Source organism: Myxocyprinus asiaticus, chromosome 2, assembly GCF_019703515.2.
Source record: "Myxocyprinus asiaticus isolate MX2 ecotype Aquarium Trade chromosome 2, UBuf_Myxa_2, whole genome shotgun sequence".
In the NCBI taxonomy this organism is placed as follows: domain Eukaryota; kingdom Metazoa; phylum Chordata; class Actinopteri; order Cypriniformes; family Catostomidae; genus Myxocyprinus; species Myxocyprinus asiaticus.
The window spans coordinates 18,343,594-18,357,251 of record NC_059345.1 but is presented as its reverse complement, the minus strand read 5'-3'; the positions used below and the strand labels follow the sequence as shown (position 1 = coordinate 18,357,251).

The 13,658-nt window shown below is 35.9% G+C and overlaps 1 protein-coding gene across 4 annotated transcripts in view; it reads right to left on the bottom strand.

Moving 5' to 3' along the window:
• LOC127415075 (echinoderm microtubule-associated protein-like 3) overlaps window positions 1-13,658 on the bottom strand; it is a 67,506-nt gene that overhangs the window by 50,989 nt on the left and 2,859 nt on the right. For 2 of the 4 annotated variants that reach the window (XM_051653584.1, XM_051653618.1), the window contains exon 2: window positions 13,228-13,264. The exons of the other annotated variants lie outside the window; for them this stretch is intronic. In XM_051653584.1, coding sequence (XP_051509544.1) covers window positions 13,228-13,264 — 37 coding nt within the window. The remainder of the gene's footprint in view (window positions 1-13,227; window positions 13,265-13,658) is intronic. 4 annotated transcript variants of the gene reach the window in all.

Below are 13,658 nucleotides of genomic sequence, written 5' to 3'. Positions count from 1 at the left end.
TTAACATGGTCTTTGTGTTTGTTTTTGAGTTGCCACAGTATGCTTATAGACTGGCATGTCTTAAGATCAATATTAGGTCAAAAATGGCAAAAAAGAAACAGCTTTCTCTAGAAACTCGTCAGTCAATCATTGATTTGAGGAATAAAGGCTATACAATGCTTGAAATTGCCAAAAAACTGAAGATTTCATACAAAGGTGTACACTACAGTCTTCAAAGACAAAGGACAACTGGCTCTAACAAGGACAGAAAGAGATGTGGAAGGAGAAGTACATCAGAATCTCTAGTTTGAGAAATAGACGCCTCACATGTCCTCAACTGACAGCTTAATTAAATTCTACCTGCTCAACACCAGTTTCATGTACAACAGTAAAGAGAAGACTCAGAGGTGCAGGCCTTATGGGAAGAATTGCAAAGAAAACTTGAAACAGAAAAACAATAAGAAAAGGTTAGAGTGGGCAAAGAAACACAGACATTGGACAACAGATAATTGGAAAAGAGTGTTATGGATCTTAACCCCCCATTGAGCTTTTGTGGGATCAGCTAGACTGTAAGGTGCGTGAGAAGTGCCAGACAAGACAGCCACATCTATGGCAAGTGCTACAGGAAGTGTGGTTTGAAATGTCACCTGAGGATCTGGACAAACTGACAGCTAGAATTCCAAGGATCTGCAAAGCTGTCATTGCTGCACGTGAAAGATTTTTTTGACGAGAACTCTTTGAAGTAGTTTAAGAAGTTCTGAACATTGTTTTCAATTTGTAATAGTACATTTTCACATTATTAATGTCCTGACTAAACATTGTGATCAGATAAATGCCACTTTGGTGAATAAAAGTACCAATTTCTTTCCATAAGAGCAAAATCTGTACATTATTCCAAACTTTTGGCTGCCAGTGTATGTTATTTAACTTTTTGCATTGCTTTGAGAAATTAAGTTTCTTGAGGAAAGTTATAACAATAATCATAACAACAACAACAACAATAATAATAAAAAGAAAAATAAGAAAATTGGTGCACATCATCAGACTGAAATGTGGCATTTTTTTTATTTTTTTACTTTGACTATGTTTGTCAAGTTCAAAATAAAGAGAAAATTATATAAGATGAAGAATTTTAATTTATAAAGTATTTAATTCACTGACTGGATTAATCAAAATTACACATTGCGACATGGCTTAATATATAACACAATTTTATTGATTTTTCAGAAAAATTTAACTATATAATTATATATATCGTTATCGTGATATAAAATTACTCATATCGTGATATAGAATTTTGGTCATATCACCCACCCCTACACTACAACTAGACATTATATGATGTTTTACCTTGTAAATTTCATTGTTTTTTTAATTGTACAGAAATTTCAAATCAGATGATTGCAATATGCTCCAAAAAAGTTGAGACAGGGGCAATTTAAGACTAATAACAATTTGCCGAGTTGAAATAACAAGGCGATGTGAAACAGGAGATGTTAAACAGGTGAGGCAATTGTGTCATAGTATATAAGGAGCCTCCAAAAACAGCCTAGTCCTTCAAGTGCAAGGATCATTCGAGACTTGTCAGTATGCCAACAGATGCTTCAGCAAATAATCCAGCACTTTCAGAACAATGTTCCACAAAGACAAACTGTATGGATTTTGGGCATTTTACCCTCTACAGTATACAATATATTTAACAGATTCATGGAATCCGGTCAAATCTCAGTGCGTAAGGGGCAAGACGAAAACCACTTCTGAATGCGCGTGATCTCTGATCCTTCAAACATCACTGTCTTAAAAAACATCATTCATCTGAAATGGACATCATGAACATGGGCTTGGGATTACTTTAGTAAACCTTTGTTAGTCAACAGCACTCGCCGCCGCATCCACAGATGCAAGTTAAGACTTTGCTATGCAAAGCAGAAGCCCTACATCAACACTGTCCAGAAGCACTGCCGACTTCTCTGGGCTCGGTCTCATCTTAGATGGAAAGTAGAACAGTGGAACTGAGTTTTTTGGTCTGATGAGTCCACATTTCAAATAGTTTTTAAAAAACACAGCCGTCATGTTCTCTGGGCCAAAGAGGAAAAGGACAATCAGCGTTATCAGTGTCAGGTCCAAAAGCTAGTGTCTGTATGGGCCAGGGGTGTCTCAGTGCCCATGGCATGAGTAACTGGCACATCTGTGAGGGCACCATTAATGCAGACAGATATGTAAACATTTTGCAGCAACATATACAGCACCCTCTTTTCCAAGGACATCCCGGAATTTTCAGCAGGACAACTTCAAACCACATACTGGCCGAATAAGCAGAGAGTTCAGGTGCTAGATTGGCCTGCCTGAAGTCCTGACCATCTCCAATTGAGAATGTGTGGCGCATTATTAAGTGCACAATACAGCAACAAAGACCCTGTACAGCTGAAGACATGCATAATGGATGAATGGGGGAAAATTCCACTTTTTAAACTTGACAAACTTGTGACTTCAGTGCCTAAATGCCTAATAAGTGTTATTAGAAAAAATTGTGATGTTTCACAGTGGTAAACACTCGACTGTCCCAACTTTTTTTGGAGTGTGTTGCAATCATCTAATTTGAAATTACTGTACATTAAAAAAAAATAAAAAATAAAAAATATTTTAAAAAAAAATGAAATTCAGAAGGTAAAACATCATGCAATGTTTAGTTGTAGTGCTTTCAATATAGCAAAGGGTGAATATAATTTACAAATCACTCCTTTTTGTTTTTATTGGCATTTTTCATACTGTCCCAACTTTTTTGGAATTGGGGTTGTACTTTGTTGGTGAAAAAATTGTGCTTATTTATTAGCCAAACTTTGTTTTTTCACATTGATAGAGCTGTGCAATATTTTAAATATCAAATAAATATGAAAAATTATACATTTTATAAGTTGTCGGAGCCTAGATCTGATGGTAGTAATGCCATCTAAAGGAAGAACCTGAAAATATTATAATATTTAGAATGTGTTTGGTTATTTATCATAATTATTATATTTTAGTTATTCTGCAACAAAGTAAAATATCAAATAAAAAAATATGGTTTTGTTTCGTATGTGTCCAAAATTTTTGGTTTTGGCCAAGAATTTACATTTCGTGCATCATTGGTTAATAGCCTGTTATAAATGCAGTTGCATTGGTGTTTGCCTAATGGCCCAAGTCAAAAGAGCCCACCACCAAGTCTCTATGACATTCTGGTCCCTATGGCTTGGGTCCCTCCTTCAATATAAATTTATGGGATTTTTTATTTTTTATTTATTTTATTTTATTTTTCGTTTTTTTTATCATCTGGCAGGTGAAAATTGAAAGCCTGTTTGCTTAGAAAAGTAATAGCATGCCTCTCCTCAAAAAGAAACATGACTTTTCTGAGGTATCAGAAATGAGGTATCGTTCATGTCTGTAGCAAACGATACTGGATGATTTAGACATAGTTTAAATTGGTCATGAAATGCAATTTTGTTTTTATAAATTTACTATCTTCCCTGAGGTCCATTGCTAATGTTATCAAAAGTTTTTTTGCACCAAAACAGTCATAATTTAGTCATATATGATCATTTTCCATCCTGTCTCTGGCCCCCTGACTGAAACACTCGGTTTTGGCCTAAGCGCCTCCTTTAAACTTAAATGTACATGCCCACTGTTATGATTGGCAAACATCATGCAGTCCCTCAAATACAGCCATATATATTTGAAACTCAGTCGGAAGAGAAAGAGCAAGCTCCACAACATTATAAAACTAAATTTCAGGGTTTACACATAATGCACATCCAACACATTGCATCCGAATATATTAAACTGTTCATCTCAATGACAACTGTTAACACTCAACTCCATAAAACTATCAAACAGTCATGACATTTGAAATATTCATGAATAGAGCTGTTCACTTACTGTTTTGCAATTGGGTCCAAGAGTTTTTAACTGCCCCATCCTTAATAACAGTTTCTTTGGTAAGTTCTTTCAGTTCTTTCGTATTATGACTGGTTCACAAACAATCCACGCTGATACGAGCTGAAAAACTGCACATACATAGTCCAAAGCATGGTGAAATGATGCACACACATAGGCACACTGAGGAACACGTCGCAGGAAACACATAAAAACGGTCAAAGACGTCCATTTAGTGTATGTTTACATATACCAACAATTAAAAATAGCTCAGATGTGCAAAAGAACGCATTTGTGCTGAATGAAAGAGAATGGCTTCAGAGTAGTAACTTAACACCACATCATTCAAAAGCAGTGAGATACATGATAGCGATTAAAGATGTCTGTCTAGTGCATGTTTATATACAAAAATAATTCAAAATAGTCCAAATGGGTCCCCTTTGGTGTTCAGGAATAGCTGGCCACACTAGGCATGTCTGTCCTGCCCTCTCTCTGTCTCTCAAACTGAGCGCCAGTGGGCGGGGCCAAGGGTGCGATGACGCATGTTGTGGGATATTTAAATACAAAATATAAATGCTCTTTTTAGACTGGGGAGGAAGATGAGTTTTACAGAAATTTACAGTATGTTTTCATAGTACAGTTACCTCTGTCTAAATATCAAGGAAAATTTGCTTCTCCATTTCATGACCCCTTTAATACTTAGGGTAAGTGGTTTGGTCAAATCGGAGCAATAGCAATAGTACATATAATGTTTTTTTGGTTTTCTTAATCTCCTTAACAAAAAACACTAACCTCTAAGCTTACAAATTGCAAATGAAATTTTTTTGTTTGTTTGTTTTAACAGCATTTACAGCATCAGAGTTTTAACTTGGTAACCAAACATGTAAAATGCTAACTGACTATCCAATAGAAGTCCTCCGAGTATCATTCAAGTACTAAATGCCTTGCTGCTATTATGGTAAGGAACCACCCATGAAGGAAATTATAAGGGGTTGTGTTTTGATTACACTTATTAAATAAAATCAGGGGGGCCAGTATACAGAAATGCAGAAAATGCCAGTGAGCTGTTGTGGCTGGCACTAACATGGCCACAATTATGTGGCTCAGTCCATCTGCAATCTAAGAAAGAAGTGGGTGAGAAAGACAGAGATAGCAACAAGCAGTAAAAGAGTAAAATTGGTCTCCGTGAAATTAAAAATTGGTCTCCATTTTAATTGGTCTCCATGAATTTAAACTGCTAGTTTTAGAAACCAGGAAGCAAGAAAATTTTAGTTAAAGAATAGAAGTGAACGCATCTTAATGTGGTGGCAAAGATTGTTCGGTTTCATTAACACTAAGTCTAAGATTCATGTGCAGAGTTTATGTCCAATATTTTCAGACAGTCAGTTGGTTGTTGGTTACTCTGAGAAACATCTATCAGGGAGCGCAGTGAGTGGGCCAACTGCACTTCTGTGCACATGAGGAACCAGTTAGTGGTTTGTGTTTATATGGGGTTTCTTCTCCAAATTTTTTATTTGGTAGTTTTTACTTTCTCTGCATATGATAGATGGGAAAACAAACCTTGTAAATGAGGAACAATGTTAGGGAGAACTTTCATTTCACATTCAGACTATGCAAACCTTTAATATTCTTGCAATATTGGAGAAGGTGCTAGCAGATGAATTCAGAAGAGTTGTTTGTGTTTGACATGAGCTTCTAAGGTTATGTTCATAATATTATATCACCATAAAATACAGTATGTATACTGTGCATAGTATACACATTTTCTGTCTGCATTTGATACACTGGTGAGCTAATACAGTTTACAGCAGAGCACATTGCTCTGGATACTGCATCCACCAATGCTATGCGCTCAACTTGATCTTTCATTCCAGTGTGACGAATAAATCGGAAGTAATACCATCTTTTTTTTATTCATTATTTAATTAGACAACCAAACGTATAGACATTTTTGCACAAACTTGGATAAAAAAATAATGTTGACACTAACCACATTAAATGTTGAGATAACTAGACATCTCTTGCTGAATACAGTACAGTATATACAGTATACACTGGGCAGTATGCAGTAGACTAGTATTTGATTCCGAACACAACAAATCCTATATCTCAGGAGAAAATCTGCCGTGAAAGCCGGCTGAAAGGGAAAGATTGAAATGACCAAAACTAATCTGGATTTGATCTGCATGGTTTCTTTGAAAGTCAAAACCAACCAAGGTCCTAAATTATACTCCCTCATTCCCCTTCCATTTCCGTAAATGTTTTGCTCTCACATTCTTGCTAATGCAAACCATATGCAAAAATGTGTTTATCAAGATCTAATCAACTAATCAAGTCTTGTGAGCAAAACTGAAATGGTGGATAAACATCTCATATCTTATTTCACAACCATTGACCAAATATAAATATTAAAACATACCAGAATGTCCTCTCATGAATGCATTTCATGGTCAAATAATGTAGCTTTTCATTAATTCAGTTTGTTGAAAAGGCCTTCAGGTATATATTTACTGATAAAAAAAAATGCAGGTTTCCAATTACTATACGGTATTCTAATCTGTGAGCAGGGTTTGTGCCGATACATTTCTCACCTAATTAAAGGTAGCCTTACCCAAAGTTTTTGAACTGAGGCTAGTTTAAGAATGGAATACTGGCATACTGCTTGCTGTGCAGTATACTCAGAATACTGGAAAGGTTTTAGAAAAATATGTGAAACATTTTGAATAATGATGATAAACATTTCAAACAGTAGCATGCTACACTGCTTCATCTCATAATGTGAATGTTTAATTAAACAGTAGCATCCAGTTATCACTTTGTAAATAAAAAGTTAAGAGATAAGTGCATGTGTAAATGTATGATGTCATGCACATTGCATTTTGGGAAACGGTATTCTATGCATACAGAACATCTGCATACTGTGCACAGTATACTAGGAACACACCGATCCGATACCTGGATATTGGTCCGACGAGCCCGATCCAAATCCGATACTGTGTGTTAGTCATGTTCGTTACTGTCAAGCTCCAAAAATGGTATAAAAGAACCATAAAAACACCAATAAAGTAGTTCATATGACTCGTGCATTTTATTCAAAGCCATTTGAAGATGTGCAATAGCTCTGTGAATCACAAAAGTCTGTGTTTATTAAGTAAATATATAAAATGCACGCGTAGCGTGTAGTGAATGGCGCTGCTCTGTTGACACACACGGCTATTTTTAGCCTTCACGCGGTGCGCAATATTTGAGTGCTACTCACGAACAACATCTCAGATGTAGATGCTCAATAGTTCGGTTCACTTATATGATTTAGAATGGCACCGGAGGAGCATTTTTACCAGAATTCGAATAAGAAGCGAATTAAACTACTGTGAACTTGCCTACATACAGATACATACAGGACTTCCTGGAGAGTTCAGAAATCAGAATGTCAAAATAAAAGCCAGAGTTTTTTTAAAGTTAAAGGTGCACGACTGGAATTACTGTTAATATTGCTGCTACATTATCCAGTATACTAGTTAACAATGAAGTTTTTTAATAGGCTATACATTTATCTTGAAATAATGTGTAGTTAGAGGTTTGTGTTTCTTCACATATTAAAGAGTACTCCCAATTAGTTCCACACAATAATGTAAAGATATTCTAAACTGATTATGCAAAAACAACAACAACACTGATATGGGATCGGGATCGATATCGGCCGATACCAAGATTTCGGATATCGGAATCGGAAGAGGAAAAAGTGGTATCGGTGTATCACTACAGTATATATCTGGCATACTTCAGAAATAGTAAGGATAGTGTGCTTTTCTGATTCACACATATCCAGATTTGCTCTATGACCACCAGACATACTTGACAAACAGCAGACATTCCTATAACAATAGATTATAGATATCAAGATAATATCTAGCAATGAATATGGGCTTGTTCGTTCATGTCTTCTTTTTTTCAGTAAAGACTTTTTCTGAATTGTGAAGATTTTTCTGTCTGGAGCAGAACATTTTTTCACACCCTGAAAAACAAAAAAACGGTTCAAAGTCAAATGCCATAGTGACTGTCATGCCAAAGTCAACATGATCTTGTGGGACATTGATGTAGTAGTTAGTAGATAGCCATTTTCTGCTTTTGACGACAAATCCCTTTTGATCTCTGGATAGTGAGATACTACATTAGCAAAGAAGTAAATTAAAGAACAATGTTTTGGTCTCAGTACTGTTAGGGTTAGGTTTAGGTTATGGTTAGGGCTATATTAATGTAATTACTACTCATATGTTTCTGAAAATTGTCCATGCTATGCCTTTCATATGGCTCTCTGATTTCTGTGATGTGGAAAGCATGGACCGAATCGCAGAATCCAGTCATAAAAGCGGAATTAACTACAAAATGTGGAATGTCACGGAATTTGACATATTTGGGATAAAATGAATGTACGAATGGACATATATAGACCTGTCATGATAATTACATTATCGTCTTATCGTACAATATATGGACATGACCTCGATAATTTTTGCTGACCTCGATATTGCCCATTGTGTTTACATAAGAATGAATGTCACCAACATTTTAGCCAGTCGCACTGCGTCTGTGCTCTAGTATGCTCTTTTTTTGTCAGAGGTGGGGCTCAGGCAGCACCTCCACACACAGACACACACTCACACAGAGCGGACAGCGACAAGTGAAGTTCACGTGTTACTCGAGGCTAATATGTGTTTTATACAATGCTCGACATTAACACTTGTCCGGGACAAGTGGAAATTTTGAACGGGCAAGTTAAAGAGAACTTTACGTGCCCAACCAGACAAGTAGCCTGATTAAAATCTCAATAACGAATGTTAGCTCAATAGTGCGGGATTGAGCACAATTTTAATCATTCCCACATGTTTCACTTTCAAAATGCGGGGAATTCCCTCTATCATGTCGCCCTCTCTCCCTCTAGCCTTCACTCGTGGTGCAGTACAGCAGCTTGTGAGTGCGAGCAGTGCGCGTATCTACTGAACTTTAGATTTTACATATATAAACGGGTATAAACCTGTTAACTGAACAGGCAAATGGTGTTGTACCACGTTTCTATAAGCGAGCGATGCGATAAAACTATTGCGCCTGTTTATAATCAACAAAGCTGTCTTCATCGCAAGCATGCAATGTTGGAGAAATCTAATTCTGTCTCGTCACATCGTGGCACTCCCTCATAAAACAACAAGAAAGGCAGAAATTGCAAAAACGCTTTGTGTAATAATACCGTCTGTAGAGTGAAGAGAAACGCTTATATAATCCTGAAGTCCCGTTACATCTCTTGTCTTTCTAGAGCTCCATCTAATGTATGTATCTGAGGTATTTTCTCTGCCATGTGAATCAGTCAATTTGAATAAGTATATAACAATATACATTATAATAATACTAACACTATAACATTAATAAATCTTTAATATGCATATCTGTTTTGAATATACAACATAGCTGATTTAGCAGCAAGGTTCTCTCAGGATTTTATCAGTTAACATTTTCAATGCATTTTGTCAATATTAAACAGCTGCTTTTAATGCAACTGGTGAGAGTTGACTTGTACTCTCAAAGACATGATTTACCCATGAAATGAAAATTGGGTAATACTTTACAAAAAGGTTCCATTTGTTAACGTTAGTTAACTACATCAATTAACATGAACTAACAATAAACACTTTTATATCATTTATTAATCTTGGTTAATGTTAATTCCAACATACAGTATATTAATACATTTTCATACATTAAAATAAAATGTTGTATATGTTAACATTAGTTCATGCACTACGAACTAACAACGAATTGTATTTTTTTTTAGTAACTAACATTAACTAAGATTGATAAATGCTGTAAAATATTGTTCATTGTTTGTTCATGATAGCTAATGCATTATCTAATGTTAATGAACCTTATTGTAAAGTGTTACCAAAAATTGTCATCATTACTTGCCTTCATGTTGTTCCAAACCTGTATGACTTTCTATCTTACGTGGAACTCAAAAGAAGATGTTAGTGGGAATGCTAGATTCAGTCTCAATACACTTTTATTTTACAGAGAGAAAAAAGATGCAGTGACAGTGAATAGTGACTGTGACTAACATTCTGCCAAAAATCTAATTTTGTGTTCCTCAGAAGAGAGAAATTCATACAGGCTTGTAACTTTTTACAAGTAACTTTTTTACTTGGACAAGTGAATGACCAATTTACTTGTCCAAAGGACAAGCACGTGACGATGCTTAATGTCGAGCCCTGTAATAGGTGTTTTCCCGACGACTGCATAATTCCAGCCAGAAAGTTTGGAAGAATAAGTCCAAATGGACTTGGTTTCAAAGCCACATTCCACAGCTCCGGTGTGGGAACATTTTAGCTTTGAGCCGAATGAAAGAGGAGAGTCCATTAACGTGAACGAGCTGGTATGCCAACTTTGTTTAAAAACAGTGGCAATGAAAAGTTGCAATTCAACTAACCTAAAAGCTCATCTAAAACATACCAATCCCATCCAGTTTTCTGAGCTGGGAACAAAAAATGCATTTGGAGATGGAGAGGAGCCTTCCAAATTTAAATGTTTTTTTTACTTTCTGATTCCAGTGTCTGAATATCCTTTTTTTTCTCTCTCTCCCCTTTTTCTCCCCAATTTGGAATGCCCAATTCTCAATGCGCTCTAAGTCCTCGTGGTGGCGTAGATGAATCTCAGGTGCCTCAGCGTCTGAGACCGTCAACCCACGCATCTTATCACGTGGCTTGTTGAGCGCGTTGCAGCGGAGACATAGCGCGTGTGAAGGCTTCACGCTATTCTCCACGGCATCCACGCACAATTCACCATGCGCCCCACCGAGAGTGAACCACATTATAGTGACCACGAGGAGGTTACCCCCATGTGACTCTACCCGCCCTAGCAACCGGGCCAATTTGGTTGCTTAGGAGACCTGGCTGGAGTCACTCAGCACGCCCTGGATTCTAACTCGTGACTCCAGGGGCAGTATCAATACTCGCTGAGCTACCCAGGCCCCCTATGTCTGAATATTCTTAAGAATTAAAAGTTCATTGCTCTTTGAAAGGGTGTACTTGCATTATTATGCTATTAGATTATCATTATATCAGTGGAATAAAATGGTCTTAAAATGACAATAATATTGTTTATCGCAATTATTTCTCAGACAATATATCGTCCAACAAAAGTAGTTATCATGACAGGCCTAGACATATATCCTATTGTGATGATTAAACCACAATAGGCTGAGATTTAATTAAATAAATAAACAGTCTACATGTGCTGTGCACTTCAAAGGGAATGTTAAATTAAATGACAGAAAGTAGAGAAGTTATTCACTGTAAAGCGTGCAGCACATGCAGACAATATATTTATATAAATAAATCGCAGCCTTTTGCTGTTTAATAAGCACATTAAGCTATACAGCAAACTGCTTATACAGAGGTATGAAGTTACAAACAGAAAGTGCTTCGGCTTTCTGCTAAAAGTATAAAAACTCTGTAGCAGGGTCAGATATTAACTTTTTTTTTTATTATGGGGCAATTTTTGCCCTCCGGATTTGATTTTTGGAGCATTTTTTACCTTTATAAGGGCATTACATTTCAATTTATTCAGTTTATCAATATGAATTCCAAATAAATTCAGTAAAGTTGTTACTTATAAATTTTAAATCAGCATAAAGTCATATTTTGTGAAAATATGTAGGCTGTTAGGCTTTGGATCTGTATAGACGCACTTCATTTAATAAAAAAATAATGCAATGGTATTAAAATTAATTGTTCTGTTTCCATTTGATTAAAGTTCTATGAATTAATTTGATTAGAAATTAAAAATATATAAAAAATTTAATATAATTTTAAAACATGGAATTCAGAATTATTTTTTATTGAAAACTCAAAATTTGGGAAAATTAAAGTAAAACGGAATTTAAAAAAAATAAAAAAAAAATAAAAAAAAAAAGATTTCATAGGCCCTGTTTTCATTTCACATCCATTCAAAGCCATCCATGCAAGTAAAAGAACAGTGTTTTGGTCTCAGTCATATCTGAGTTAGGGTTAGGTTTATGGTTTAGTTTAGGAGTAATGTAATTACTACTCAAATATTTTTTTCAGATGTTTGCTCATGTCTTCGGTTTGTGTAAACCCTCGTGCGAAAGTTTGTGCATGTGTTCAACGATAGTACCAACCTCAGCAGTTCAGAATTCAAAAAATTGAGACCGATTTTAGCAGACAAAAATAATTGGCCTCCTGCCACCGAATTCCCACAACATCAGTCTGGCCAAAGCTACAGTGAATGTAGCAGCTGCAAGTCCAGATGAAATAAATGTTCCCTAAAATAAATTAAATGCTCATGAGAAGCTGGGATGGATGAGGTGACTGCACTTCAACCATGATTTATAAAACCATATGCTACACGCAAAATTAGCTGAAAGAGCCTGTGATTTATTTGGCCAGCACCAATCCCTGATTATGCAATAATTTCAACAAACCTTGACATAAATTTGTACAAAATCCATCTAATATTAGTAAGTGTCCGATTTCACTTTGAACCACAACATAATAAATGAAAGTATCGCTTAATAAAGGAAAGTATCATAAGCCCAGTGGTACTTCTCCATTTCGGTTTGCCCACCTCTCATTGCTCTCTTTCCTGTTAGCTTTGAGTCGCATCGCTCATGGCGACGGCGGAAGTTTCTGTGTGGCACTGTCCGCCCCTGCATGTTCATTCTTACTCACAAACCCAATTTCTCACCTCCCACGATGGGAAAGAAAACTATAAAAGTGCGTCTTGATGACGCAGCTTGTCAACGGAACCCATCCTTCTCAGGTTATGTTGAAGAAGACAGCAAAATTACCTAGCTGGGAGGTTTAGTTGTGCTTCTGATCTTTGTTTTCTCCAAACAACTGCATCTGAGTTACGATCATTTGACTTTACAATATACATTTTTTTTTTTTACTGATTTGATCCTAATTTGCCATGTGAAATTGTTTCTTTTAAACCTATTCAGAGTTGTTTTTGTTAAGAAGTCAAGTGAGTTATGAAAAACACATTATCATGTCTCTGTATGCATGACAAACACTTGACCCCTAAACATCCATAGAGACTACAGAGAGAGAGACAGAGTAACTCATGCATTTATGAGTTTGACATCTTCCAGACTGAAATAATTTTCATAAAACAGTCATTTGTGATACTATGTAGGAGTTTAAAGATCAAAGAAATGTAATTTTGACACATCTCCGCACAGATATTGAAAACCATTGCAACTACTATTTCCATTTAGATATCATTATAGGGATAGTTCACCCAATAATGGAAATTCTCTCATAATTTACTCACCCTCATGGCATCCCAGATGTGTATAACTTGCTTTCTTCTGCAAAATAGAAACGAAGATTTAAAAAAATATATATATATATTTCAGCTCTGTAGGTCCAAATAATGCAAGTGAATGGTGGCCTGTTGCTAGAACTTTGAAGGTCCCAAAAGCACATAAAAGCAGCATAAAAGTAATCTATACGACTCCAGTGGTTTAATACATATCTTTAGAAGCGCTATGATAATTGTGGGTGAGAAACAGATCTATATTTAAGACCTTTTTTTTTTTACTATAAATTCTCCTCCCTGTCCAGTAGGTGGAGATGCGAACAGCCAAAAACAAAAGAAGAACCATGTGGAAGTGAAAGTGGAGACTTAAATAAGGACTTAAATATTGATCTGTTTCTTACCCACCCCTATCATATCACTTCTTAAGATATGGTTTTAATCAT